Consider the following 27,903-nt stretch of genomic DNA (forward strand, 5'->3'; position numbering starts at 1 on the left):
ATGCGGACCCATCCCATCCCCCACCGGGCGAAGCCAGCGCCCGGTGTCCGTTTGCAGCCGGGCAGCTGCGAACACGTGATCAGAGCCGCGGCGGTGATTGACAGCGTCCCTGACCAATCGCAGCAGCGGACGGAGCTCGGAGGACCAAGGAAGGCGCCTGGTCCTCCAGCCAATGGGAGCGCGGGAGGGGCGGGGCTTCCAGGGCCAGCTGCCCAGACAACAACAACAACTTTGATCTATTATTGTCCCATGTATTGGGATACAGTAAAAAGTATTGTTTCTAGTGTGCTATACAGACACAGCATACTGTTCATAGAGTACATAGGGGAGAAGGGTTTGATATATTATTGTCACATATATTGGGATACAGTGAAAAGTATTGTTTCTTGGGCGCTACACAGACAAAGCATACCATTCATGGAATACATAGGGGAGAAGGATTTGATTTATTATTGTCAGTTGTGTTAAGATACAGTGAAAAGTATTTTTTCTTGCGTGCTATACAAACAAAGCATACCAATCATAGAGTACATAGGGGAGAAGGATTTGATTTATTATTGTCACATAAATTAACACAGAGAAAAGTATTTTTTCTTGCGCGCTATACAAACAAAGCATATCGTTCATACAGTACATAGGGGAGAAGGATTTGATTTATTATTGTCACGTGTATTAACATACAGTGAAAAGTATTGTTTCTTGCGTGCTATACAAACAAAGCATACTGTTTGTAGAGTACACAGGGGAGAAGGAATTGATTTGATATTGTTACATGTATTAGTATACAGTGAAAAGTATTGTTTTTTGTGTGCTGTGTAGACACAACATACTGTTCATAGTCGACATAGGGGATGAGGATTTGATTTATTACTGTCATATATATTAGTATACAATGAAAAGTATTGTTTCTTATGCTATATAGACAAAACAGGGGTGGCATAGTGCCACGACAGTTAGCACTTGTGTCTCACAGCACCAGGAGCCAGGGTAACTGTATGTGTTTGCAAGTTCTCCCCCCCGCTGTGTCTGCATGTATTTCCTCCGGGTGCTCCGGTTTCCTCCCACAGTCCGGAAGGTGTGCTGGTTGGGTGCGTTGGCCATGCTAGATTGCCCCATAGTGTCAGAGGGATTAGTAGGGTAAATACATGGGGTTAAGCCTGGGTGGGATTGTTGTTAGCGCAGACTTGATGGATGAATGGCCTCTTTGTGCACTGTAGGGTTTCTGTGATTCTCTCTACCATTCTCTGAAAATATATCATTCATAGAGTGGAGGGGGAGGTGAAAAAATGATTTATTATTGTTACATGTATTAGTAGACAATGAAAAGTATTCTATTGTACGCTATTCAGATGAAGCATAACTCATAGAGTACAGAGATGAGGAGGAAAAGAGGTATTACAGTCATAGCTAGGGTGTAGAGAAAGATCAGCTGCGTAGAAGGTGGGCAGGGGGGGTGGTTACTGAGTGATAGTGTGAAGGAGCTGCATTAACATCAGTACAGATACAGTCAGTAACACAGGGTGCTGGGGGAAGAGAGGGGTTACTGAGTGAGGGAGCTGGATTAACATCAGTACAGATACAGTCAGTAACACAGGGTGCTGGGGGGGAGAGAGGGGTTACTGAGTGAGGGAGCTGGATTAACATCAGTACAGATAGAGTCAGTAACACAGGGTGCTGGGGGGAGAGAGGGGTTACTGAGTGAGGGAGCTGGATTAACATCAGTACAGATACAGTCAGTAACACAGGGTGCTGGGGGGAGAGGGGTTACTGAGTGAGGGAGCTGGATTAACATCAGTACAGATACAGTCAGTAACACAGGGTGCTGGGGGGGGGAGAGAGGGGTTACTGAGTGAGGGAGCTGGATTAACATCAGTACAGATAGAGTCAGTAACACAGGGTGCTGGGGGGGGGAGAGAGGGGTTACTGAGTGAGGGAGCTGGATTGACATCAGTACAGATACAGTCAGTAACACAGGGTGCTGGGGGGAGAGAGGGGTTACTGAGTGAGGGAGCTGGATTAACATCAGTACAGATACAGTCAGTAACACAGGGTGCTGGGGGCGGGGAGAGGGGTTACTGAGTGAGGGAGCTGGATTAACATCAGTACAGATACAGTCAGTAACACAGGGTGCTGGGGGGAGAGAGGGGTTACTGAGTGAGGGAGCTGGATTAACATCAGTACAGATACAGTCAGTAACACAGGGTGCTGGGGGAGAGAGAGGGGTTACTGAGTGAGGGAGCTGGATTAACATCAGTACAGATACAGTCAGTAACACAGGGTGCTGGGGGGAGAGAGGGGTTACTGAGTGAGGGAGCTGGATTAACATCAGTACAGATAGAGTCAGTGTCACTGATGGATACATGTGTCCGTTCTTCTCCATGTGGCGTCTGGTGCAAGGCAAGCTTTGGCTATTTGGGAGCAACCACAGTAAAAAGTCTGACAACGCCAGGTTTTAGTCCAACCGATTGGACCAGTCCAACGCCGGCACATCCACATTTGGGCTGTGTGGTCGAAGCAGTGAGGAGGGGGAGGGGGTGGCAATGGTGGGGGTAGTTTGCAGGGCGCTGGTTAAGGGCTGTCGCTGGCGTGCTTGTGGATATGTATAGAGGTGGCTGCCACTAGGACTCGTTCTTCCGTGTGACACAGGAGGCCCTCAGTTTGATGAAGAGATTGCGTAGAGGAACACGGAAAGGTTGAGTCTGGCTGATCCTCACTGGGTAAGCATAGCAAACACACTAATTAGGAGCAGGATGAGGCCACTCAGCCCCTTCACCTGTTCTGACATTAAATAAGATCGTGACAGATCTGACTGTGGACACAATTCTGCATCCCACCTATCCTGATAACCTTGTTCGTCAGAGTCTCTGTGCATTTGAATATCCTTAAATCTTTTTTCCAGTGCCCTCCCTCTGGTTCAAGTTTGAAAGTTTATTTGTTAGTGTCACAAGTAGGCTTACATTAACACTGCAATGAAGTTACTGCGAAAATCCCCTAGTCGCCACACTCCGGCATCTGTTCAGGTTACACTGAGGGAGAACTTAGCACGGCCGATGCACCCTAACCAGTTCGTCTTTGATACTGTGGAAGGAAACTGGAGCACCCGGAGGAAACCCACGCAGACGTGGGGTAGTGGGGGAGCGTGCAGTCTCCATACAGTGACCCAAGCCGGGTGCTGTGAGGCAGCATTGCTGACCACTGTGCCACCATGCCAACCACACAATAGTACCACTTTTTCTTATTGTGAGATGAGGAGAAATATAGGAAAGTAGATTATTATCTAAGTGGCTGTAAATTGGGAGAAGGGAGTGTGCAGAGGGACCTGGGTGTCCTTGTGCACCGGTCTCTGAAGGTGAGCGTGCAGGTGCAGCAGTGGGGTAAAGAAGGCAAATGGCATGTTGGCCTTCATTGCGAGAGGTTTCGAGTACAGGAACAGGGATGTGTTGTTGCAATTATCCAGGGCCTTGGTGAGGTCACACCTGGAATATTGTGTGCAGTTTTGGCCTCCTTACCTGAGGAAGGATACCCTTGATGTCAAGTGAGTGCAGACAATGGGTGGGTGGCACAGTAGGTTAGCGCTGCTGCCTCACAGCGCCAGGGACCCGGGTTCGATTCCCGGCTCAGCGCACAGTGGGTTAGCGCTGCTGCCTCACAGCGCCAGGGACCCGGGTTCGATTCCCGGCTCAGCGCACAGTGGGTTAGCGCTGCTGCCTCACGGCGCCAGGGACCCGGGTTCGATTCCGGGCTCAGCGCACAGTGGGTTAGCGCTGCTGCCTCACAGCGCCAGGGACCCGGGTTCGATTCCCAGCTCGGGTCTCTGTCTGTGCAGAGTCTGCACATTCTCCCCGTGTCTGCGTGGGTTTCCTCCGGGTGCTCCGGTTTCCTCCCACAGTCCGAAAGATGTGCCGGTTAGGGGGATTGACTCGAACAGGTGCCGGAGTGTGGCGACTTGGGGGAGCTTCATTGCAGTAAGCCTCACTGGTGACTAATAAATAGACTTAACCCTTTTAACTTGTCTAACAAATTGGCGCCCCTCGTAGATCTTTCAATATCATATCCCTTTCCTGTGGTCATTTTCCAGGGCCGTGGGAATGGATCCGTTCCAGAGAGGAAGCTCCGAGCAGACGTCACACCCGGAGTCGCTCAGCTCGTTGGGACCCGACTATTTCTGGCCTCTGCCGATCGAAGGAGAAGGCAACGCCCGGCACGCAGACGGACTGTACAACTGCCCCGTCCGCGCTCTCCCGTTCGGCCGCTTGCCGGAGCTGGAGGGGCACGCGCGCTGCCAGGGGGAGGAGGGCCTGAGTGCGGCTGGGGCTCGCGAGATGGGTTTCACCTCCCCGACCGTGCCAGACGTATACCGCCTCCCTCCGGCCGGGGAGAGCCGCTTCACCTGCCCCGCGTGCGGGAAGGGGTTCGTGTGCGTCTCTCACCTGCAGGCGCACCGGCTGGTCCACAGCGAGGAGAGGCCCTGTCAGTGCCCCGACTGCGGCAAGAGCTTCAAAAGCCCCCGGGACCTGAGTGCGCACCGGCTGGTCCACACCGAGGAGAGACCCTACGGCTGCTCCCTCTGCGGCAAGAGCTTCAAGCGGTCGCAGAACCTGCGGGAGCACCTGCGGGTGCACACCGGGGTGAGGCCGTTCGTCTGCGCCGTCTGCGGCAAGGCCTTCAGCCGCTCCTCCAACCTGCTGGCCCACCGGCTCCTCCACTCGGGTGAGCGCCCCTTCGCCTGCCCGGTGTGCGGCAAAGGGTTTGCCCGCTCCTCCAACCTGCTGAGCCACCAGCAGGCCCACAGCGACGAGAGGCCCTTCATCTGCTCCGCCTGCGGCAAGTGCTACAAACTCTACCAGGAGCTGAGGCGACACCAGCGGCTGCACACCGGGGAGAACCTCTTCACCTGCCCCGAGTGCGGGATGCAGTTCACCCGCTCCTCCCACCTGCTCCGGCACCAGCAGGTCCACACGGGCGTGAGGCCCTTCGTCTGCCCCGTCTGCGGCAAGGGGTTCGCTCAGATTTCCCACCTGCTCCGGCACCAGCCCGTCCACAGCCAGGGGGTGCCCGAAGGCGACGAGGGCGGCAGCCGGGAGCCGCAGGGCCGGTGCCCGGAGGGGACCTCGAGGCGTCCCTTCGCCTGCTCAGAGTGCGGGAAGCGGTTCACTCGCTCCTCCAACCTGCTGGCCCACCAGCTGGTGCACACGGACGACAGGCCCTTCCCCTGCCCCGACTGCGGCAAGAGCTTCAAGACCCAGAGGGACCTGACCCGCCACCGGCGCCTGCACACGGGCGAGAGGCTCTCGGCCTGCTCCCGCTGCGACAAGCGTTTCACCCGCTGGTCCGGCCTGGTGGCGCACCAGCGGGTCCACGCCTCCAACAGCCCCTACGCCTGCTCCCGCTGCGGGAAGGGATTCAGCGAGTCGCCCGCCCTGCTCAAGCACCAGCGCCTCCACACCGGGCCGCGGCCCTTCGTCTGCACGGCGTGCGGGAAGCGATTCACCCGCTCCTTCAACCTGCTGACCCACCAGCAAATCCACACCGGGGAGCGGCCGTACTCCTGCTCCCTCTGCGGGAAGGGATTCACTCGCTCGTCCCATCTGCTGAAACACCAGCGAGTGCACAGTGCGCCGTAGCACACGCGCGTGCGTGGCCCTGCGGTGGGGTGAGCACGAGAGCATCGATTTTTTTTTTTCAAACTGCGGTTTAACCTTTCTAAGCGCGCCCTCCCGCGATTTGACTATTTTGGGGCCGATTCGGACAGTTATCGGCATCCTGCGAATTACCGCTGACCAGAAACTGAAGTGGGACCCAGCCGTATAAATATGGACAAAAGAGCTGAATTCCAGAGGTGAGGGTCAGAGCGACTGCCCCCTGACATCAAGGCCGCATTCAACCAAACGTGGCACCAAGGAGCCCTCGCAAAACTGGAATCAATGGAAATCGGGGAGTGGGGGGAGGAATCCTCCGCTGGTTGGAGTCGTACCTGGTACAAGGGAAGATGGTTGTGGTTGTGGCGGTCCACAACCTCCAGGTCATCTCTGCAGGAATCCCTCAGGATTAGTGTCCTAGCCCCAACCATCTTCATCAATGACCTTCCCTCCATCGTGAGGTCAGAAGTGGGGAGGTTCACGCGATGTTCAGCACCGTTCGCCACTCCTCAGACACTGAATCAGTCCGTGTTCAAATGCAACGAGAGCTGGACGATATCCGGGCTCCGACTGACAAGTGGCAACTAATGTCCCCACGGCACAAGTGTCCAGACAACGATCACCTCCAAAAAGAGTGAACCCTACCGTCATCCATAGATATTCAATGGTATCGTCACCGTTGATTCCCCTCACACTGTTAACGTCCTGGGGATTTACCACTGAGCGGGAACCCAGTCGTATAAATACCAGAGCAGCTGAGAGGCTGCGATTCCTGTGGCGAGTAACTCACTTCCTGACTCCCCCCGCCAAAGCCTGTCCACCGTCTACAAGGACACAAGCCAGGAGTGTGACGGAATAGCCCCCACTTGCCTGGATGGGTGCGGCTCCAACTTGAGGAAACTCAATACTTCCAGGACTAAGCTTGATTGGCAGCCCGTCCACAACCGTTCGCTCCCTCCACCACCAGCGCACAGCGGCAGCCGTGTGTACCGTCTACAAGAGGCACCGCAGCGACCCACCTTCCAAACCCATCACCTCTACCATCGAGGAGGACAAGGGCAGCAGATACTCGGGGAACACCACCACCTGGAGGTCCCCACCGAGTCACTCGCCACCCCCCGCCGCCACCGGACTTGGAAAAGTATCAGACGTTCACTGGGGTCACAGTCCTGGAAGTCCCTCCCTAACAAGTGCCGTGGATGTACTAAGACCACACGGGAAGGCAGCAGTTCAAGGGGCAATTGCACAAACCGTAAATGTATTTTTGAAAAAATTCAATGTGCAGCACGGGATCACACCACTGTTTTTATTTGTTCAGGAGATGAGAGAGTCGCCGGCTGGCCCAGAATTTATTGACCGTCCCTTGAACGGAATGGCTTGCTCGGCCATTTCAGAGAGTTTTGCCCATTTGGATCTGGAGTCACATGTAGGCCAGACCAGGTAAGGATGGCAGATTTCCTTCCCTAACGGACATTAGTGAACCGGATGATAGGTCTTTACAGCAGTGTACAATGGCCATCATCAGACTCGTAATTCCATATTGATTCCAGCAAGCGCGATGGCACAGCGGGTTAGCACTGCTGACTCACAGCGCCAGGGACCCGGGTTCGATTCCCGGCTCAGCGCACAGTGGATTAGCGCTGCTGCCTCACATCGCCAGGGACCCGGGTTCGATTCCCGGCTCAGCGCACAGTGGGTTAGCGCTGCTGCCTCACAGCGCCAGGGACCCGGGTTCGATTCCCGGCTCAGCGCACAGTGGGTTAGCGCTGCTGCCTCACAGCGCCAGGGACCCGGGTTCGATTCCCGGCTCGGGTCACTGTCTGTGCGGAGTCTGCACATTCTCCCCATGTCTGCGTGGGTTTCCTCTGGGTGCTCCAGTTTCCTCCCACAGTCCGAAAGATGTGCAGGTTAATGGGTTGACCATGATTAAATTCTCCCTCGGCGTACCCGAACAGGCGCCAGACTGTGGCATCTAAGGGATTTTCACAGTAACTTCATTGCGGTGTGAATATAAGCTACTCATGATTAATAAATAAACTTTAACTTTACATAGAGTCGTAGAGGTTTACAGCATGGAAACGGACCCTTTGGCACATCTTGTCCATGCCGCCTCTTTTTTTAAACCCCTAAGCTAGTCCCAATTGTCCACATTTGGCCCATATCCCTCTATACCCATCTTACCCACGTAACTGTCTAAACGCTTTTTAAAAGACAAAATTGCACCCACCTCTACTACTACCTCTGGCAGCTCGTTCCAGTCACTCATCACCCTCTGTGTGAAAAAATTGCCCCTCTGGACCCTTTTGTATCTCTACCCCTCTCACCTTAAACCTGTGCCCTCTAGTTTAAGACTCCCCTACCTTTGGGGCAAGGTATTGACTATCTAAGAACAGATTTACAGGTTCCTGTCACATTCAAATTTCACCATCTACCCTGGTGGGATTCCAGCCCCGATCTCCAGAGATTTCCCTGGATCTCTGGATTACTAGACCAGCGACATTGAAATGATAATCTAATCATAACCTTCACAGACTGTCAAGGGGAGAGCTGGCGATAAGGACACAGGCCTGTGGTTCCAATCTGGCCACAGAGGGACTAGATTCACTCCATCTCTAGGAGTTTAGGAGTTTAATCAACAGACAGGTTATCTGAACAGTGTACACTTACTGAGGGGCTAACCAAGCTTGTGGAGCAGAAGCAGGACATTTAAAACCCCTCTCCAGTTGGAACAGCCTCTCGGGGAGGCCGCTGGCAAATCCTCCCTGCCGTTATCCCCTGGGGTTGAGGAAATGATTATCAGATCTGCGTTGTGCGGCGCTGCTGATAAACCCTGAGTAGACACTCTGTGTTCTTGTGAGCTCAGTTAGCTGCTCTCCACCAACCCCACGACTCGAGATCAGTTAGAGTTGGCTTCTGGGTGAGGTGGGGGGGGGGGGAGGGATTTTCCGCGTGCATCCCACACCCCTGAGTGTCCACATCGTGGCGGCTGTGATTGAGAGGTTGAAATGGGAAGAGGAGGCCATTCAGTCCCTCTAGCGCATTCTGCAAGTCACAAAATCTAACTCTGTCCACCCTGGGCTTTCACTCCCGATCTCTCAGCATCATCCCCCAATCGGGGGGAGGGGTGGGGGAGTCGATCTCTCTTGTAAAAGTTTTTAATTTCTCTGTTTTAAAAGGAAAACCTGATGTTGACCCGAAGTGGAATGAAATCGCAGGCATGTGACAGATTAAATCGGATAGTCCACCTTTGCTCAGGGTTGGCAGGAAACTGAGGGTGGCACAGTGGGTTAGCACTGCTGCCTCATGGCGCTAGGGACCCGGGTTCGATCCCCGGCTCGGGTCACTGTCTGTGTGGAGTCTGCACATTCTCCTCATGTCTGCGTGGGTTTCCTCCAGGGGCTCTGGTTTCCTCCCACAGTCCGAAAGATGTGCGGGTTAGGCTGATTGGCCGTGCTAAGAAATTGCCCCTTAGTGTCCAGGGATGTGTAGGTTAGAGGGATTAGTGGGTATGATATGTAGGGATGTGGGGGTGGGGCCTGGGTGGGATTGTGTTTGGTGCAGACTGGATGGGCCAAAGGGCCTCTTTCTGCCCTGTAGGGCTCCATGATTCACCCTAACCAGCACGTCTTTCAGAATGTGGGAGGAAACCAGAGCCCCTGGAGGAAACCCACGCAGACACTGGGAGAACGTGCAGACTCCGCACAGACAGTGACCCAAGCCAGGAATCAAACCCGAGTCCCCGGCGCTGTGAAACAGCAGTGCTAACCCACTGTGCCAACATGCCATCCTCTAAACTAAACGTCTTGAGTTTTCATTTGAGCTCTAATTCCTCAAACTCAGCAGAACATGATTCCTAGTCCAGCCAATGCCGTTGGTTCCCACGTGGATCTTGGCAACTGGATCCCGCTTCCTGTCCGTCCCTGGCCATGAGGCAGTGTCCGTGAACCTGACACCTAGCAGGCAACACAACCTTTGGAGTTCCCAGTTGCAGCTGCAGAGAACAGTATGTATCTCCCTGGTTTCGTGTCCTTCATCATAACCAGATCCCTGAATGACACACTGCACCATGTCACAAAGGTCAGTTTGATCAGTAACACTGCAGTCCCCCTCCTCATCCACACAAGCAACTTGTACCTGTTAGTTAAAGTCAAGGCCTGAGGCTCTTCCATCGCTAGGTGATGGAACACCAGGCTGTCATAGAATCATAAGAACATAAAGAACATAAGAAATAGGAGCAGGAGTAGGCCATCCAGCCCTTCGAGCCTGCCCCACCATTCAATAGATCATGGCTGATCTGTCGCTGCTCAGTTCCACTTTCCCGCCCTCTCCCCATAACCCTTAATCCCCTCTCCTATCAAAAACCCATCAACCCGCGTCTTAAGAATATTTAGTGAGGCAGCCTCCACCACTTCAACGGGCAGAGAATTCCAGAGATTCACCACCCTTTGAGTGAAGAAGTTCCTCCTCAACTCCGTTCTAAACCGCCCCCCTTTTATCTTGAGGCTGTGCCCCCTAGTCCTATTGTCTTTTTTGAGCGGGAAGAGTCTTTCCACCTCTATCCTATCCATCCCATTCAACATCTTATACGTCTCAATGAGATCTCCTCTCATTCTTCTAAACTCTAACGAGTACAAGCCCAGTTTATTCAGCCTCTCCTCATAGCTCAACCCCCTCAACTCCGGTATCAGCCTAGTAAACCTCCTCTGCACTCCCTCCAAGGCCAAAATATCTTTGCGCAGGTGCGGCGCCCAAAAATGCACACAGTACTCCAGTTGCGGCCTCACCAATGCCCTATACAGCTGCAGCAAGACCTCCCTACTTTTATATTCAATCCCCCTCGCTATGAAGGCCAGCATCCCATTCGCCTTCCTGACCACCTGCTGCACCTGAAAGCTGGGTTTTTGCGATTTGTGCACAAGGACCCCAATGAATCGCTACAGTCTAGAAGGAAACTTAATAGGATTGAGAGTTATAAGTAAGCCTTGCAGGTCGGGATATGATCGGTGCAACTTGTGGGCCGAAGGGCCTGTTTGTGCTGTAGTTTTTCGATGTTTCGATGAAACCATTTGAGTCTGCACCAACTCTCCGACAGGGCATCTTCTTCAAGCCCTATCCCCATAACCCCACATCGTCACCCCACTAATTCCCCCTAATCTACACATCATTCGACGCTAAGGGCAATTTAACATGACCAATCCACCCAACCTACTCAACTTTGGACACTAAGGGACAATTTAGCATGGCCAATCCACCCAACCTACACATCTTTGGACACTAAGGGACAATTTAGCATGGCCAATCCACCCTAACCTACACATCTTTGGACTGTGGGAGGAAACCAGAGCCCCTGGAGGAAACCCACGCAGACACAGGGAGAATGTGCAAACTCCACACAGACAGTGACCCGAGGCCGGAATTGAACACAGGTCCCTGGCGCTGTGAGGCAGCAGCGCTAACCCACTGTGCGCTGAGCCAGGAATCGAACCCGGGTCCCTGGCGCTGTGAGGCAGCAGCGCTAACCCACTGTGCGCTGAGCCGGGAATCGAACCCGGGTCCCTGGTGCCGTGAGGCAGCAGCGCTAACCCACTGTGCGCTGAGCCAGGAATCGAACCCGGCTCCCTGGTGCTGTGAGGCAGCAGCGCTAACCCACTGTGCGCTGAGCTGGGAATCGAACCCGGGTCCCTGGAGCTGTGAGGCAGCAGCGCTAACCCACTGTGCGCTGAGCCGGGAATCGAACCCGGGTCCCTGGCGCTGTGAGGCAGCTGTGCTAGCTCCTTTCCATCCCTGATGCCCCTCAATGTTTGCTGAAGACACAGATCCCTACCGCTGATGTGGTTGACCAGGACAGCAACGTGTCCAACAGATTTGTACATACTACACAGCCTGGGCACATCCTGCATTGTCTATCTGATTGTACTGAGTTAATGAGTCAAATAGTTACTAATTTAGTTAGCTTAACATAATGGCAAGTCACAATTGCCAAACCTGTGAAGAAAAATGTCTAACTACTGGAAATAGAATAAAATGAAAAACCACACCCCTTTCCCGCCCCCCCCCAGACTGAATTCCCACTTAACCAAATTCCTGATTTTGCCGTTAATTCACCAAGCAGTCTTTACCCGATGTGTCCCTGCAGTAGCAAAACCTGTCAACTTTTATACAGACCTGGTGACTTGCACCCAAGTTACAACCATTAAGCCAACTTCCTTGGCAAGTCATGTTGCAGCTTTACAGAACCTTAGTGAGGCCGCACTTGGAACGTAGTGTTCAGTTCTGGTCTCCCACACTACCAGAAGGATGTGGACAGGGTACAGAAAAGATTTACCAGGATGTTTGCCCTGGTACGGAGGGCATTAGCTATGAGGAGAGGTTGGAGAAACTTGGTTTGTTCTCACTGGAGGTTGAGGGGGAGACCCTGATAGAAGTCTACAAGATGATGAGGGACAGAGTGGAGAGTCAGAAGCTTTTTCCCCCCCAGGGTGGAAGAGTCAATTACTGGGGGGGGGGGGGGGGGGGGGGGCACAGGTTTAAGGTGTGAGGGGCAAGGTTTAAAGGAGATGTACGAGGCGGGTTTTTTTACACAGAGGGTGGTGGGTGCCTGGAACTCGCTGCCGGGAGTGGAAGCAGATACGATAGTGAGTTTTAAGGGACGTCTGGACAAATCCATGAACAGGATGGGAATAGAGGGATACGGTCCCCGGAAGGGGAGGGGGTTTTAGTTCAGTCGGGGGCAGCATGGGTCGGTGCAGGCCTGGAGAGCTGAAGGGCCTGTTCCTGTGCTGGAATTTTCTTCGCTCTTGGTTCCTATCACAGTAACTACACAGGCTTTCAGTTGGCTGACAGCTGCCAGCACCGGGAAGTTACTGTTAACTCACTCCCAGTTTTAAAATTCTACGTCAAAGTCCAGCTGTTGGGCTAAATTACAGCTGGAGCAACACTTGCAGGTGGAATTCCTGACTTAGCACTCGACTCGTGAAGCAGACTGCTTTGTTTAAACATTTATAGAGATGAAGTGAGGTCCGGTTAGCCAAGACTTGCGATTACACTCTGACTAATCGAATCTGATGTGGAGGTGCCGGCGTTGGACTGGGGTAAACACAGTAAGAAGTCTGACAACACCAGGTTTAAGTCCAACAGGTTTATTTGATCGTAAACTCACAAGCTTTCGGGGTTTGCCCCTTCGTCAGGTGGATGGAGAGTTCTGGCCTCAGACAGAGCGTATAACAGCACAGACGGTTTACAGATCACTGATTAGAATGTGAGTCTTTACACCTAACCTGCTGTTCAAGTCTTAAAGGTGCAGACAGTGCGAGTGGAAGGAGCACTGATCACAGGTTACAGAGATGTGTATTGTCTCCAGACAGCACGGTGAGCGAGGTTTTGCAAACCCAGGCAAGTCACGGAGGTTACAGATAGTGCGACATGAACCCAAGGTCCTGGGTGAGGCCGTCCTCATGTGCGCGGAACTTGGCTATCAGTCTCTGCTCAGCGACTCTGCGCTGTCGTGTGTCGTGAAGGCCGCCTTGGAGAACGCTTACCCGAAGGTCAGAGGCCAAATCTGGGCAGGCTTTGACCAGTAAGATCCAGCAAGGAGGTCTACCATCACAAACATAGGAGCAGGAGGAGGCCATTCGGCCCTTCGAGCCTGCTCCGCCATTCATCGCCACCATGGCTGATCGTCCAACTCAACAGCCTCATCCTGCTTTCTCCCCATAACCTGTGATCCCATTCACCCTCAAAGCGAGGATGTAACATGCGGAAGTGAGGCTGGTGATCAGCGATGTGTGTTCACCCACATGATCAAACTATTGAGAAGCAAAATTGTGGTGGATGGGGGAACGGACCATGCGACGGTCCATTGATCTCAGGTGGGATTGTCCGGTTTTGAGGTGTTGTGGATTCAGGTTAGAAACTCCAGTGTGTTTTATGGAGCCCGCCTGGATCATAACTTCTGCACTTTGAATTTGACTTGGATAAGCATGATCGGGTTCACTTCAGGTATGATTCAAATGATCCACTAGGGAGCTTTTATTAAACAGTTTATTTAAGAATATAGTTAACGTACGGAAAGAAAAATCAGCAATAACTTTTATCAGTTACAAACAAAAGCAAAACAACCACAATGACGTATAAACCTTAACAAATATATCTAATATGTTCCAATCAAACAAAACCCTTGCCATGGATAAATCTCTTTAAACAAGTTCAACACAGCAAAGACTAATGCTGACGTGATACTGGAATTGAGTCCTTTGGTTGAAGTTCTCAGAATGCACCCAGAACAGTTTGAAGTCGGAACATTTTCCCAGAACCCCAGGCAGGCTCTGGTCAAGCCACCAAGAGCAGATTTTCTACTTCAGGAAGGCTTTCGCCTAACCTGCAGAATTTCCAAAATTAGGGAGAGAGAGAGACACTTCTTCTCAGCCTGCTATCCCTTCTAAAACTCCAATCTTAACTGCAGCCAAAACAGAAAATTAAACCTTAAACTCGGGGAAATGAAACGGTAACAGTGGTTAGCACTGCTGCTTCACAGCTCCAGAGACCTGGGTTTGATTCCCGGCTTGGCTCACTGTCCGTGTGCAGTTTGCACATTCTCCTTGTGTCTGCGTGGGTTCCCTCCGGGTGCTCCGGCTTCCTCCCCACGGTCCAAAGATGTGCGGGTTAGGTTGATTGGCCAAGCTAAAATTAGCATCTTGGGATGCGTAGGTTAGAGAGATTAGTGGGTCAATATGTAGGGATATGGGGATAGGGCCTGGTTGGGATTAGTCAGTGCAGACTCGATGGGCTGAATGGCCTCCTTCTGTACTATGATTGCTACAAAACAAAGAAATTCAAAAAACACATGACCCATCTGAACAATACAGGATCATAAAACACCCAGAGTAAAAATAACTAGACCCCATTTAAGCTATTGCAGTAACAACAAAAGGAGCCCTTGTTGGAGACTTGCATGTCCTCCCCATGTCTGCGTGGGTTTCCTCCGGGTATTTCGGTTTCCTCTCACAGTCCGAAGATGTACGGGTTAGATACATTGGCCATGCTAAAACTGATCCTTACTGTCCCCGGACACGTAGATTTGAGGGATTAGCGGGGCAAAAGTGTGGGCTGACAGGGATTGGGGCCGAGGTGGGATTGTTGTCGCTGCAGACTCGATGGGCCGAATGGCCTCCAGCTGCCCTGTAGGGATTTTTTCAGTTACGCAGTAGCCCCCTGCAGTGTGATCAGTGAATGGAACTCTCGGGCGCAGTAATGTCAGCTGGGGATACTGCGGCAAGTGACTCCCCAAAGCCTGTCCACCATCTACAAGGACCCAAATCTGGAATGTGATGGAATATTCCCCACTTGCCTGGATGGGTGCGGCTCCCAACAACACTCGAGAAGATCGACACCATCCAGGACAAAGCAGCCCCGCTTGATTGGCACCACCTTCATAAATGTCCACTCCCTCTACCACCAAAGCTCAGTAGCAGCAGCAGTGTGTACCATCTACAAGGTGCACCAAAGACCCTTAGACAGCACCTTCCAAACCCTTGACCGCTTCCATCTAGAAGGACAAGGGCAGCGGATACATGGGGGACACCACCACCTGCAGGTTCCCCTCCAAGCCACTCATCATCCCGATTTGGAAATATATCACCGTTCCTTCGCAGTCGCTGGGTCAAAATCCTGGAATTCCCCCCCCACCCGCCTCAACGGCATTGTGGATCAACCCACAGCACGTGGACTGCAGCGATTCAAGAAGGCAGCTCACCACCACCTTCTCAAGGGGCAACTAGAGATGGGCAATAAATGCTGGGCCCAGCCGGCGACGCCCATGTCCCACGAGTAAATGTGAATATCCCTCTGGAGTCTGAAATCTACGGCAGCAATAAAACCGAACTGAAAGAAAGGTCCGCTTACAACAGGATTTTAAATTAAAAAACCCTTTCTTAAAGGTACACCAACGACACAGGGGCAAGCGCGGCCAAAGAATCCCACCCTTTACGTCTGCCTTGTGAGACTTGGGGACTCAGTGGGGGGGGAACTACTGATTAAAAAAAGATGCACTAAAGGATTGAAAGTTGGTGAAGGTGGTTGGGTGGGGTGGGGTGGGTGGTGAATATTGCGCACGCTAAATCGACAGGACTGCAAACCAGAAAAGGAAGTTGATTAATAATGTCACAAGTAGGCTGCAGTGAAGTTACTGTGGAAACCAGACCTGGCTGGTATTTCGAAACAAGTAGATAATTCGCATTGCATAGAATTGTGCGGCGCAGAAGAGGCCCTTCGGCCCGTCGAGTCCGCACCGACACATTAACAACACCTGAGCTCCCACCTAACCCCATCTGCCTGCACTTGGCCCAGAGCCTGGATGTGCCAAGTGCTCCTCCAGAGACCTTCCAAAGGATGTGAGGCTTCCAGCCTCCACCACCCTCCCAGGCAGCGCATTGCAAACCGTCACCACCCTCTGAGTAGAAAAGTTTCTCCTCACGTCCCCCCCTCATCCTCCTGCCCCTCACCTTGGACCCACGGCCCCTCGTGACTGACAGTTCCATGGGTATGGAGGGATGTGGGCCAAATGCGGGCAATTGGGACTAGCTTAGGGGTTTACAAAAAAGAAGGGGGGGGGGCGGCATGGACAAGTTGGGCCGAAGGGCCCATTTCCTTTGCTGTAAACCTCTCTGACCCTTCAACTAAGGGGAACAGCTGCCCCTTATCCACTCTGTCCGTGTCCCTCATAATGTTGTTCACCTCGATCAGATCACCCCCTCAGTCTTCCCTGCTCCAGAGAAAACAACCCAAGGCTATCCAACCAACCTCTCTTCATAACTTAAATGTTCCATTCCCAGGCAGCATCCTGGTGAATCTCCTCTGCACCCCCTCCAGTGCAATCACATCCCTCCTGATAATGTGGTGACCACAACTGCGCACAGCCCTCCAGCTGTGGCCTCGTAGAACCCCAACATGGCTTTCCTGTTCTTGCAATCGATGCCTCGATTGAGGAAGACCCTTTCCCACCACCCTACCAGCTAACATGCCTTCCGACTTCAGAGATCTGTGGGCAAAAACACGCCAAGGCCCCTTTGTTCCACAGGATTTCCTTGTGCCCCACCATTCATTGAATACTTCCCTGTCCAACTACTCCTTCCAAAGTGTGTCACCTCGCATTTGACTTACCAGCGCTCATCTTGCTCGAAAGGAAGAGTTCCAGCAGCAGCACCCCCTCCACCCCCAACTGAAGGTAGGGAGGACGGGAATGATCAGTCTGTGCTCTTGCTTACGATGGCAAGAAAAGCAGAGATAAGATGAAGCAGTGGCCTGATCAACTGACCGACCGGGGATCGGGGGGGGTGGGGGGTTGGTGGTGGGTGGCACACTGGTTAGCACTGCTGCCTCCAGGGACCCGGCTTCGATTCCAGGCTTGGGTCACTGTCTCTGTGTGGAGTTTGCACATTCTCCCCGTGTCCGCGTGGGTTTCCTCCAGGCGCTCCGGTTTCCTCCCACAGTCCAAAAGATGTGCAGGTTAGGTGGACTGGCCCGTGCTAAATTGCCCGCTTAGTGTCCCGGGATGGGTAGGTTAGAGGGATTAGCGGGGTAAATATGTGGGGTGACGGGGATGGGGCCAAGGTGGGATTGTTGTTAGCAAATGTGAGGTTATCCACTTTGGAAGAAATAATAGTCGGATGGAATATTATTTGAATGGTGAAAAGCTGCAGCATGCTACGGTGCAGAGGGACCTGGGGGTCCTTGTGCACGAATCGCAAAAACCCAGCCTGCAGGTGCAGCAGGTGATCAAGAAGGCGAATGGGATGCTGGCCTTTATCGCGAAGGGGATAGAATATAAAAGCAGGGAGGTCTTGCTGCAACTATACAGGGCACTGGTGAGGCCTCAGCTGGAGTACTGTGTGCAGTTTTGGTCGCCGTATTCGCAGAAGGATATATTGGCCTTGGAGGGAGTGCAGAGGAGGTTCACCAGGCTGATACCGGAGATGAGGGGGTTAGACTATGAGGAATGATTGAGTAGACTGGGTCTGTACTCGTTGGAGTTTAGAAGGATGGGGGGGGATCTTATAGAGACATATAAGATAATGAAGGGGATGGATAGGGTAGAGGTAGAGAGATTCTTCCCGCTCAGAAAAGACAGGACTAGAGGACACAGCCTCAAGATAAGGGGGGAGGAGCAGTTTAGATCGGAGTTGAGGAGGAACTTTTTCACTCAAAGGATGGTGAATCTCTGGAATTCTCTGCCCGTTGAAGTGGTGGAGGCTGCCTCGCTGAATGTATTTAAGTGACAGGTAGATAGGTTTCTGATAGACAAGGGAATTAAGGGGAGAAAGCGGGAAAGTGGAACTGATCCACTTCAGATCAGCCATGATCTTATTGAATGGTGGGGCAGGCTCCTAGGGGCTAGATGGCCTACTCCTGCTCCTATTTCTTATGTTATTATGTTGTCGGTGCAGACTCAATGGGCTGAATGGCCTCCTTCTGCACTGCAGGGATTCTGTGATGACTTTTCAGTTACGCAGAAGCTCCCTGCAGTGCGATCGTCAGTGAATGTCAATAATGTCGCCTGTACCTCCAATGTCTGAAATCTAAAATTCAAACAATAAACTGAATTTAGAAACAGTCTGTGTTCTAATCCTAGGGCAAAAGGCCTTGTACAAACACTGAGCAAAGATTTATCTATTTATCTTTGGTGTAATATTAACCGGCCCCCGGCACCATGGCCCAATCTGAGAGGGATTGGAGTCTTGTGTCGTCAGCCATGAGTACGACAGAGACTGCCACACAAGAGTGGTGATACCAAACACAGAACTGATGAACCAACGTGCCAGCCATTGTGTTATGGGAAAAAAACTGCCCTTTCTCACGTCTCCAAGTCATGTCGTCCTTCCAAATTGCATCATCTTCCTTCAATCTGAAGCCTTGGTCCTCACTCTTAACCATTTCTTTACAGCTCAGGAAGCAAGAGGCCTTTTTTTAAAATTTGATTTGATTTATTATTGTCACATGTATTGGGATACAGGGAAAAGTATTGTTTCTTGTGCGCTATACAGACAAAGCATACTGTTCATAGAGAAGGAGAGGGTGCAGAATATAGTGTTACAGTCACAGCGAGATTTTGATTTGATTTATTATTGTCACATGTATTGGGATACAGTGAAAATTATTGTTTCTTGCGCGCTATACAGACAAAGCATACCGTTCATAGAGAAGGAGAGGATGCAAAATGCAGTGTTACAGTCATGTAGGGCGTAGAGAAAGATCAACTTAATGCGAGGTAGGTCCAGTCAAAAGTCTGACAGCAGCAGGGAAGAAGCTGTCCTTGAGTCGGTCGGGACGTGACCTCAGACTTTTGTGTCTTTTTCGCGATGGAAGAAGATGGAAGAGAGAATGTCCGGGGTGCGTGGTGGGGTGGGGTGGGGTGGTGGGGGGGGGGTCCTTAATTATGCCGGCTGCTTTTCCCCGAGGCAGCGGGAAGTGTAGACAGAGTCAATGGATGGGGAGGCTGGTTTGTGTGATGGATTGGGGCTACATTCACCACCCTTTTGCAGTTCCTTGCGGTCTTGGGCAGAGCAGGAGCCCAGACCAAGCTGTGATACAACCAGAAAGAATGCTTTCCAAAGAAGCCCACTGCAAACTGGAGGAGCAACACCTCATCTACCGATTAGGCAGATCTCAGGACTCTGCATTGCGTCCAACAATATCAGACTGTGACCTTTCTACCCAATCCTGACCCTTTTTGCCCCAGTGCCTATGTTATAATGTGTTCAGAATCCAGGATGATCACATTGTCTCCTCTTTTGCCAATTATTCATTCATGAAATTCATTCACGAGACAGAGTACAGGAACTTTAGATAATACCAAGAGCTCATCGTGTCCCTAAAAGTGGTTGCAGCATCAGAGGGTCTTGTGTGTCTGTATGCATGGATTGTTGGAACGGCACAGTGGGTTAGCACTGCTGCCTCCCAGCGCCAAGGATCCAGTTCGATTCCCGGCCTGGGTCACTGTCTGTATGGAGTTTGCACCTTCTTCCCAGTTTCCTCCCACGTCTGCAGGTGCAGCAGGTGGTCAGGAAGGCGAATGGGATGCTGGCCTTCGTAGCGAGGGGGATTGAATATAAAAGTAGGGAGGTCTTGCTGCAACTGTACAGGGCACTGGTGAGGCCGCAGCTGGAGTACTGTGTGCAGTTTTGGTCGCCGCACTTATGCAAGGATATTTTGGCCTTGGAGGGAGTGCAGAGGAGGTTTACTAGGCTGATACCGGAGTTGAGGGGGTTGAGCTATGAGGAGAGGCTGAATAAACTAGGCTTGTACTCGTTAGAGATCAGAAGAATGAGGGGAGATCTCATTGAGACGTATAAGATGATGAATGGGATGGATAGGATAGAGGTGGAGAGACTCTTCCCGCTCAGAAAGGACAGTAGGACTAGGGGGCACAGCCTCAAGATAAAGGGGGGGGGCGGTTTAGAACGGAGTTGAGGAGGAACTTCTTCACTCAAAGGGTGGTGAATCTCTGGAATTCTCTGCCCGTTGAAGTGGTGGAGGCTGCCTCGCTAAATATTTTTAAGACGCGGGTTGATAGGTTTTTGATAAGAGAGGGGATTAAGGGTTATGGGGAGAGGGCGGGAATGTGGAACTGAGCAGCGACAGATCAGCCATGATCTTATTGAATGGCGGGGCAGGCTCGAAGGGCTAGATGGCCTACTCCTGCTCCTATTTCTTGTGTTCTTATGTGCTGGTTAGGTGCATTGGCCATGCTAAATTTCCCTCAGTGTACCTGAACAGGCGCCGGAATGTGGCAAGAGGCTATTTTCACGTGAAACGATGAGACTTAGGAACAGAATTAGGCCACTCGGCCCATCGAGTCTGCTCTGCCATTCAGTCATGGCTGATTTTTGTCTCATCCCCATTCTCCTGCCTTTTCCCCATAACCCCTGATCCCCTTATTAATCAAGAACCTATCTATCTCTGTCTTAAAGACACTCAATGACCCGGCCTCCTCAGCCTTCTGTGGCAAAGAGTTCCACACATTTATCATTTTCTGGCTGAAGAAATTCCCCCCCCATCTCTTTTAAAGGGGTGGCATGACAGCACTGTCTCTCTCTGCCTGTGTCTGTCTCTCTCTCTCCCTCCCTCTCTCTGTCTTGTGAGGCGAACCAACAGTGACACAATGGTGCACAGTGATTAGCACTGCTGCTTCACAGCTCCAGCGACCTGGGTTCGATTCCCGGCTCGGGTCACCGTCTGTGTGAGTTTGCACACTCTCCTCGTGTCTGCATGGGTTTCCTCCGAGTGCTCCGGTTTCCTCCCACGGTCAAAGATGTGCGGGTTAGGTCGATTGGCTATGCTAAAAATTACCCTAAGTGTCCTGAGATGCGTAGGTTAAAGGGATTAGTGGGTAAATATGTAGGGCATGGGTGGGATTGTGGTTGGTGCAGCCTTGATGGACCAAATGGCCTCTTTCTGTACTGATCGTTTAATCATAGATCATATGATCTATGATTAAACGATCGTCCCTTTAGCCTGAGATTGTGCCCTCTGGTTCCAGTTTTTCCTACGAGTGGAAACATCCTCTCCACGTCCACTCTATCCAGGCCTCGCAGTATCCTGTAAGTTTCAATAAGATCCGCCTCCCCCCCCCCATCTTTCTAAACTCCAACGAGTAAGAACCCAGAGTCCTTGTCCTCATACGACAAGCTCTTCATTCAAGGGATCATTCCTGCGAACCTCCTCTGGACCCTTTCCAAGGCCATCACATCCTTCCTTAGATACGGGGACCCAAAACTGCTCCAAATGAGGTCTGACCAGAGCTTTATCCAGCCTCAGAAGTCCATCCCTACTCTTGTATTCTAACCCTCTTGACATGAATGCTAACATTGCACTTGCCTTCTTAACTGGCGAAAGGCGCTAAACAGCCACAAGTTGGATTGAAGATTGTGGTGATTTTTTGTAAACTTGTCCTCATCACACCCTCTAATTCTATCTTTTACTCTCATTTAACTCCAATTCTTAGAAACTCTCTCACAATGTTCTGTTTCAATCTCTAAAAGTATTGGTGTTTCTTAGGCTTCTTGCCTACCTTCTATAAAGGTGAACTTTCTGTACACCCGAGCTATAACTGTAACACCTTTTTTCCAAGAAAAGAGGTACAAAAGTGTCCAGAGGGGCAATTCTTTTCACACAGAGGGTGGTTATCGTCTGGAACGAGCTGCCAGAGGTAGTAGTAGAGGTGGGTACAATTTTGTCTTTTAAAAAAGGACAGTAAATATAAAAAAGGACAGTAAGAGTTTTTATAAATATATAAAGAGGAGGAGGCTGGCTAGGGTGAATGTTGGACCCTTAGAGGATGAGAGGGGGGATTTAGTGGTAGGAGACGAGGAAATGGCTGAGGCCTCAAATAAGTTTTTTGCCTCGGTCTTCACGGAGGAGAACGCGAATAGTTTGCCGGGTATTAAAGATAGAAGGATGGTAGGAGTTGAGGGCCTGAATGCGATTACTGTCACTAGAGAGGTAGCGCTTGATCGAATAGCGGGACTGATGGTGGACAAGTCCCCGGGACCGGATGGAATGCATCCCAGGGTTCTGAAGGAAATGGCAGAGGTGATAGTAGATGCCTTAGTGATTATTTACCAAACTTCACTGGATTCCGGGGAAGTGCCAGAAGATTGGAAAACGGCTAATGTTACGCCGCTGTTTAAAAAAGGTAGCAGGCAAAAGGCAGGAATTATAGGCCGGTTAGTTTAACATCTGTTGTTGGAAAAATGCTGCAATCCGTCATCAAAGAAGAAATAGCGAGGCACCTGGAAAGGAATGGTTTGATAGAGCAGACGCAGAACGGATTCGTTAAGGGGAAGTCGTGTTTGACGAATTTATTGGATTTCTATGAGGATGTGACTAGTGCGGTAGACAGAGGGGAACCGGTAGATGTGGTGTTTCTAGATTTTCAAAAGGCGTTTGATAAGGTGCCGCATAAAAGGTTGCTTCAGAAGGTTAGGGGGCATGGAGTTGGGGGTAGGGTGTTAGCGTGGATAGAGGATTGGTTGTCTAATAGGAGGCAGAGAGTTGGTATCAATGGGTGCTATTCTGATTGGTGGTTGGTAACTAGTGGAGTGCTGCAGGCCTTGGATATTTACCATTTATATAGATGATCTGGAGGAGGGGGCTGAGTGTAGGGTGACGAAATTTGCTGGTGACACGAAGATGTGTGGAAAAGCAAATTGTGCGGAGGGTGTGGAAAGACTGCAGAGGGATCTGGATAGGCTGAGCGAGTGGGCGAGGACCTGGCAGATGGAGTACAATGTTAGCAAGTGTGAGGTTATCCACTTTGGCAGGAATAATAGTAGGAGGGATTACTATTTAAAGGGCGAAAAGCTGCAGCATGCTACGGTGCAGAGGGTCCTTGTGCATGAGTCGCAAAAACCCAGTCTGCAGGTGCAGCAGGTGATCAAGGAGGCAAATGGGATGTTGGCCTTTATCGCGAGGGGGATAGAATATAAAAGCAGGGAGGTCTTGCTGCAACTGTACAGGTCACTGGTGAGGCCGCAGCTGGAGTACTGTGTGCAGTTTTGGTTGCCACACTTGCACAAGGATATTTTGGCCTTGGAGGGAGTGCAGAGAAGGTTCACCAGGCTGATACTGGAGATGAGGGGCTTAGCTTTTGAGGAAAGATTGAGTAGACTGGGTCTGTACTCGTTGGCGTTTAGAAGGCTGAGGGGGGATCTTATAGAGACGTATAAGATAATGAAGGGGATGGATAGGGTAGAGGTAGAGAGATTCTTCCCGCTCAGAAAGGATAGCAGGACTAGAGGGCACAGCCTCAAGATAAGGGGGAGTCAGCGTAGAACGGAGTTGAGGAGGAACTTCTTCACTCAAAGGGTGGTGAATCTCTGGAATTCTCTGCCTGTTGAAGTGGTGGAGGCTACCTCGCTAAATATATTTAAGACATGGGTAGATAGGTTTTTGATAGACAAGGGAATTAAGGATTATGGGGAAAAAGTGGGAAAGTGGAACTGATCCACTTCAGATCAGCCATGATCTTATTGAAAGGCGGGGCAGGCTCGAAGGGCTAGATGGCCTACTCCTGCTCCTATTTCTTATGTTCTTATGTTAAAAAAGCATTTAGACAGTTACATGAGTACGATGGGTATAGAAGGATATGGGCCAAATGCAATTGGGATTATCTTAGGGGTTTAAAAGAAAGGGTAGCATGGACAAGTTGGGCTGAAGGGCCTGTTTCCATGCTCTATGACTCTAATGGAAACAGTGTTCAGAGGAATGGGCACCAAGTCGTGATGCTAAATTGGGGTGGGCCAGTACAGACACTATGGGCCGAGTTGCCTCCTGCCCCCTCCCCAAGAGCGAACAATGTTCTCGCTCCCCATTGGTTGGAGGACCGGATGGCGCGCGGAGTCCTCCAGGCTCGGTTCTCTCTCCCCATTGGTTGGAGGACCGGTGCCCCGCGCGGAGTCCTCCAGGCTCAGTTCTCGCTCCCCATTGGTTGGAGGACCGGATGCCAAGCGGAGTCCTCCAGGCTCGGTTATGTCTCCCCATTGGTTGGAGGACCGGGTGCCCCGCGCGGAGTCCTCCAGGCTCGGTTCTCGCTCCCCATTGGTCGGGGACGGCGGCCATTACGGAGGACGCTGTGCTGTCGTTGAAGTGACGGCCGCTCGGTTCCCGGCCGCTGCTGAAAAGGCGGGCGAAGCATTCCCGGTTCGTATTTTATTTGATTCATTTCCCCTCTCCTACCTCACCCCGCTGATAAATCAGACCCTTCGGAAATTCCCTTTCCGCCGGTGGGCTGTCCACGGGGTTTCCTGGGTGCCCGCTCACGGCCCTGCGCAGGCGCGTCACTGGCCACCGTCAGGCAGATAGGGCGGTTTCCCAGCCGCTGGGGATTCTGGGTAGGGCTGCCTCCATTTGGCCGAAACACTGCCACGGTTCACACTGATGTGGTTAACACTGTAAGAAGCCTCACAACACCAAGTTAAAGTCCAACCAGTTTATTTAAGAGTAATCCCACAAGCTTTTGGATTACTATCAAATGAATTGGTTGGACTTTAACCGGGTGTTGTGAGACTTCTTACTGTGTTAACCCCACTCCAACGCCGGCATCTCCACATCGTGGTTAACACTGCCATAGTTAACACTGATGTGGTCAGCACCGCCTGCTGCCTCGCAGGGCCAGAGTCCTGGGTTCAATTCCAGATACTGCCATGGATAACACTGCCGTGGTTAGCACTGCTGCCTGACAGCGCCAGGGTCCCGGGTTCAATTCCAGCCACTGCCATCTGCTATCTCTGATATCAAAATTTGGCTCTTATGTTTGTATTTTCTTCCTTAGCCCTGAGTCTCCAACCAGCAGAGGTAGTTTCTCCACACTAACTACAGAGTTAGTTAGTGCTCACTGTGGGAGGCTCAGTGCTGAGGGAGCGCCACACTGTGGGGAAGGTCCGTGCTGAGGGAGTGCCACACTGTGGGGAGGGTCCGTGCTGAGGGAGCGCCGCACTGTGGGGAGAATCAGTGCTGAGAGAGCGCCGCATTGTGGGGAGGATCAGTGCTGAGAGAGCGCCGCACTGTGAGAGGGTCAGTGCTGAGGGAGCACCACACTGTGGGGAGGGTCAGTGCTGAGGGAGTGCCACACTGTGGGAGGGTCAGTGCTGAGGGAGCCCCGCACTGTGGGAGGGTCAGTGCTGTGGGAGGGTCAGTGCTGAGGGAGCCCCACACTGTAGGAGGGTCAGTGCTGAGGGAGCGTGCACTGTGGGGAGGGTCAGTGCTGAGGGAGCGCCGCACTGTGGGGAGGGTCAGTGTTGAGGGAGCGCCGCACTGTGGGAGGGTCACTGCTGAGGGAGTGCCGCACTGTGGGGAGGGTCACTGCTGAGGGAGCGCCACACACTGGGGAGGATCAGTGCTGAGGGAGCGCCGCACTGTGGGGAGGGTCAGTGCTGAGGGAGTGCCGCACTGTGGGGAGGGTCAGTGCTGAGGGAGCGACGCACTGTGGGGAGGGTCAGTGCTGAGGGAGCGCCGCACTGTGGGGAGGGTCAGTGCTGAGGGAGCGACGCATTGTGGGGAGGGTCAGTGCTGAGGGAGCGACGCTGTCCCACAGGCACACAGATGGTCTAGTGAGCCACTCAGTTCAAGGGCAATTCGGGACAGGCAATAAATGCTGGCCCAGCCAGTGATCCCACGGATAAATAATATAAACGGCTCTTTGGGGCAGAGCCAGTGAATAATTCTTCCTTTTACACCTCCTGCTTATACAGGGTTTTAGAAATGGAGGGAGCGCAGGTGAGACCGCATCTGAGTCAGTCAGCCAAGTCTTCAGAAGTTGAATCTCACCGGCCTTTGGACGTGGAGGGAGAAAGCAGCGATCGCCAGGTGGACAATCCGCACGCTCATTCCGTCTGCGGACAAGCCTCCGACCCGGAGAGACTCGTGCGCTGTGATGGCCAGGGGGAGCGGGGTGAAGGCAGGGAAAGATCCCAGGACGTGGCGGAGCCTCACCGCGCTGCTGCCGGAGTGGAGGGCCGCTTTGTCTGCTCCGTGTGCGGGAAGGGGTTCGCCTACCCGTCCCACCTGCACGCCCACCAGCGGGTTCACTGCGACGAGAGGCCGTGGGAGTGCTCCGACTGCGGGAAGGGTTTTAAAAGCAGGCAGGAGCTGAAGCGACACCGCCGGCTGCACACAGGCGAGAAGCCCTTCGCCTGCTCCGTCTGCGCCAAGGGCTTCCCTCAGTTATCCGACCTCCAGCGGCATCAGAGAGGACATGCCATTCGGCGGCTGCTGGCCTGCCCCCACTGCGGGAAGGCCTTCACTCGCTCGTCCGCCCTCCTGAGACACCAGCGGTTCCACGCCGACGCCAGGCCGTTCAGGTGCCCCGAGTGCGGCAGGAGCTTTAAGTGCGAGCAGGAGCTGAGGAGGCACCAGCTGGAAGAAGGCGGCGGGGGAGGGAGGCCCTTCAGCTGCCCGGTGTGCGGGAAGATGTTCGCCCGCTCCTCCAACCTGCTGACCCACCAGCGGGTGCACACCGGCGAGAGACCCTTCTCCTGTTCGGCCTGCGGGAAGGAATTCGCCCAGTCCTCCAACCTGGAAACCCACCAGCGGGTTCACACGGGGGAGAGACCCTTCTCCTGCTCGGTGTGCGGGAAGGGGTTCGCCCGCTCCTCCGCCCTGCTGACCCACCAGCGGGTTCACACCGGCGAGAGACCCTTCACCTGCGCCGTGTGCGGGAAGGGCTTCACCCAGTCCTCCAACCTGCTGACCCACCAGCGCATCCACACCGGGGAGCGGCCCTTCACCTGCGCCGTGTGCGGCAAGGGCTTCATCCGCTCCTCCAAGCTGCTGACCCACCAGCAGGTCCACACTGACGAGAGGCCCTTCCCCTGCCCCACCTGCGGGAAGTGCTTCAAGAGCGCCGGCAGCCTGCTGGTCCACCAGCGCTATCACTCAGCCACCCGGCCCTTCGCCTGCACCGTGTGTGGGAAGGGCTTCACCGACTCCTCCCACCTCCTGAGGCACCAGCGCGTGCACACCGACGAGAGGCCATACACCTGCTCGGTGTGTGGCAAGGGCTTCATCCGCACTTCCCACCTGGTGAGGCACCGGCAGATTCACCCCGTCTCGTAACACCGGGATGACCAGTCGGACATTTCTGCGCCGCTGCGTGTGATGTCTCATCCTCTTGGTGCCCTTCGTTCGACTTCTCCTGGCCTTTAAGAACATGAGAACGAGGAGGAGTAGGCCATCCAGCCCCTCGAGCCTGCCCCACCATTCAATAAGATCATGGCTGATCTTTTTGTGGACTCAGCTCCACTTACCCACCTGCTCACCATAACCCTTACTTCCTTTCCTGTTCAAAAACGAGGTAGCCTCAACTGGGCAGGGAATTCCACAGATTCACAACCCTTTGTGTGAAGAAGTTCCTCCTCAACTCAGTCCTAAACCTGCTCCCCCTTATTTTGGGGCCATGCCCCCTAGTTCTAGTTTCACCCCCCAGTGGAAACAACTTCCCTGCTTCTATCTTATCGATTCCCTTCATCATCATATATCTTTCTATAAGATCTCCCCCTCATTCTTCTGAATTCCAATGAGTATAGTCCCAGTCTACTCAGTCTCTCCTCATCATCCAACCCTCCGGAATCAACCTAGTGAATCTCCTCTGCACCCCCTCCAGTGCCAGTATATCCTTTCTCAAGTACAGAGACCAAAACTGTACACAGTAACACCAGGTGTGGCCTCACCAGCACCTTATACAGCTGCAACATATGGATGATCTGGAGGAGGG

General features: G+C 52.5%; 1 protein-coding gene across 1 annotated transcript; it reads left to right on the forward strand.

The window, feature by feature from the left end:
- Positions 1 to 27,603, forward strand: LOC145338658 (uncharacterized). Its single transcript, XM_080183050.1, has 3 exons — positions 1 to 203; positions 4,079 to 5,613; positions 26,557 to 27,603. The coding sequence occupies exons 1-3, from the start codon at positions 1 to 3 to the stop codon at positions 27,243 to 27,245; spliced, it is 2,427 nt and encodes an 808-aa protein (XP_080039176.1). The 3' UTR covers positions 27,246 to 27,603.
- The last annotated feature ends 300 nt before the right edge of the window (positions 27,604 to 27,903 follow it).

Source organism: Carcharhinus amblyrhynchos, unplaced genomic scaffold, assembly GCF_965287045.1.
Source record: "Carcharhinus amblyrhynchos unplaced genomic scaffold, sCarAmb.v2.hapA chromosome_131, whole genome shotgun sequence".
Lineage (NCBI taxonomy): Eukaryota > Metazoa > Chordata > Chondrichthyes > Carcharhiniformes > Carcharhinidae > Carcharhinus > Carcharhinus amblyrhynchos.

Bases quoted from the DNA above. Each gene is read 5' to 3' on its own strand.
- LOC145338658 (XM_080183050.1), top strand. From the start codon at position 1: ATGCGGACCCATCCCATCCCCCACCGGGCGAAGCCAGCGCCCGGTGTC. The intron at 204-4,078 runs GCCAGCTGCCCA...GTCATTTTCCAG, and splicing joins GGAGGGGCGGGGCTTCCAGG to GGCCGTGGGAATGGATCCGT. The intron at 5,614-26,556 runs GTGCGCCGTAGC...AGCTGGAAGAAG, and splicing joins GAAACACCAGCGAGTGCACA to GCGGCGGGGGAGGGAGGCCC.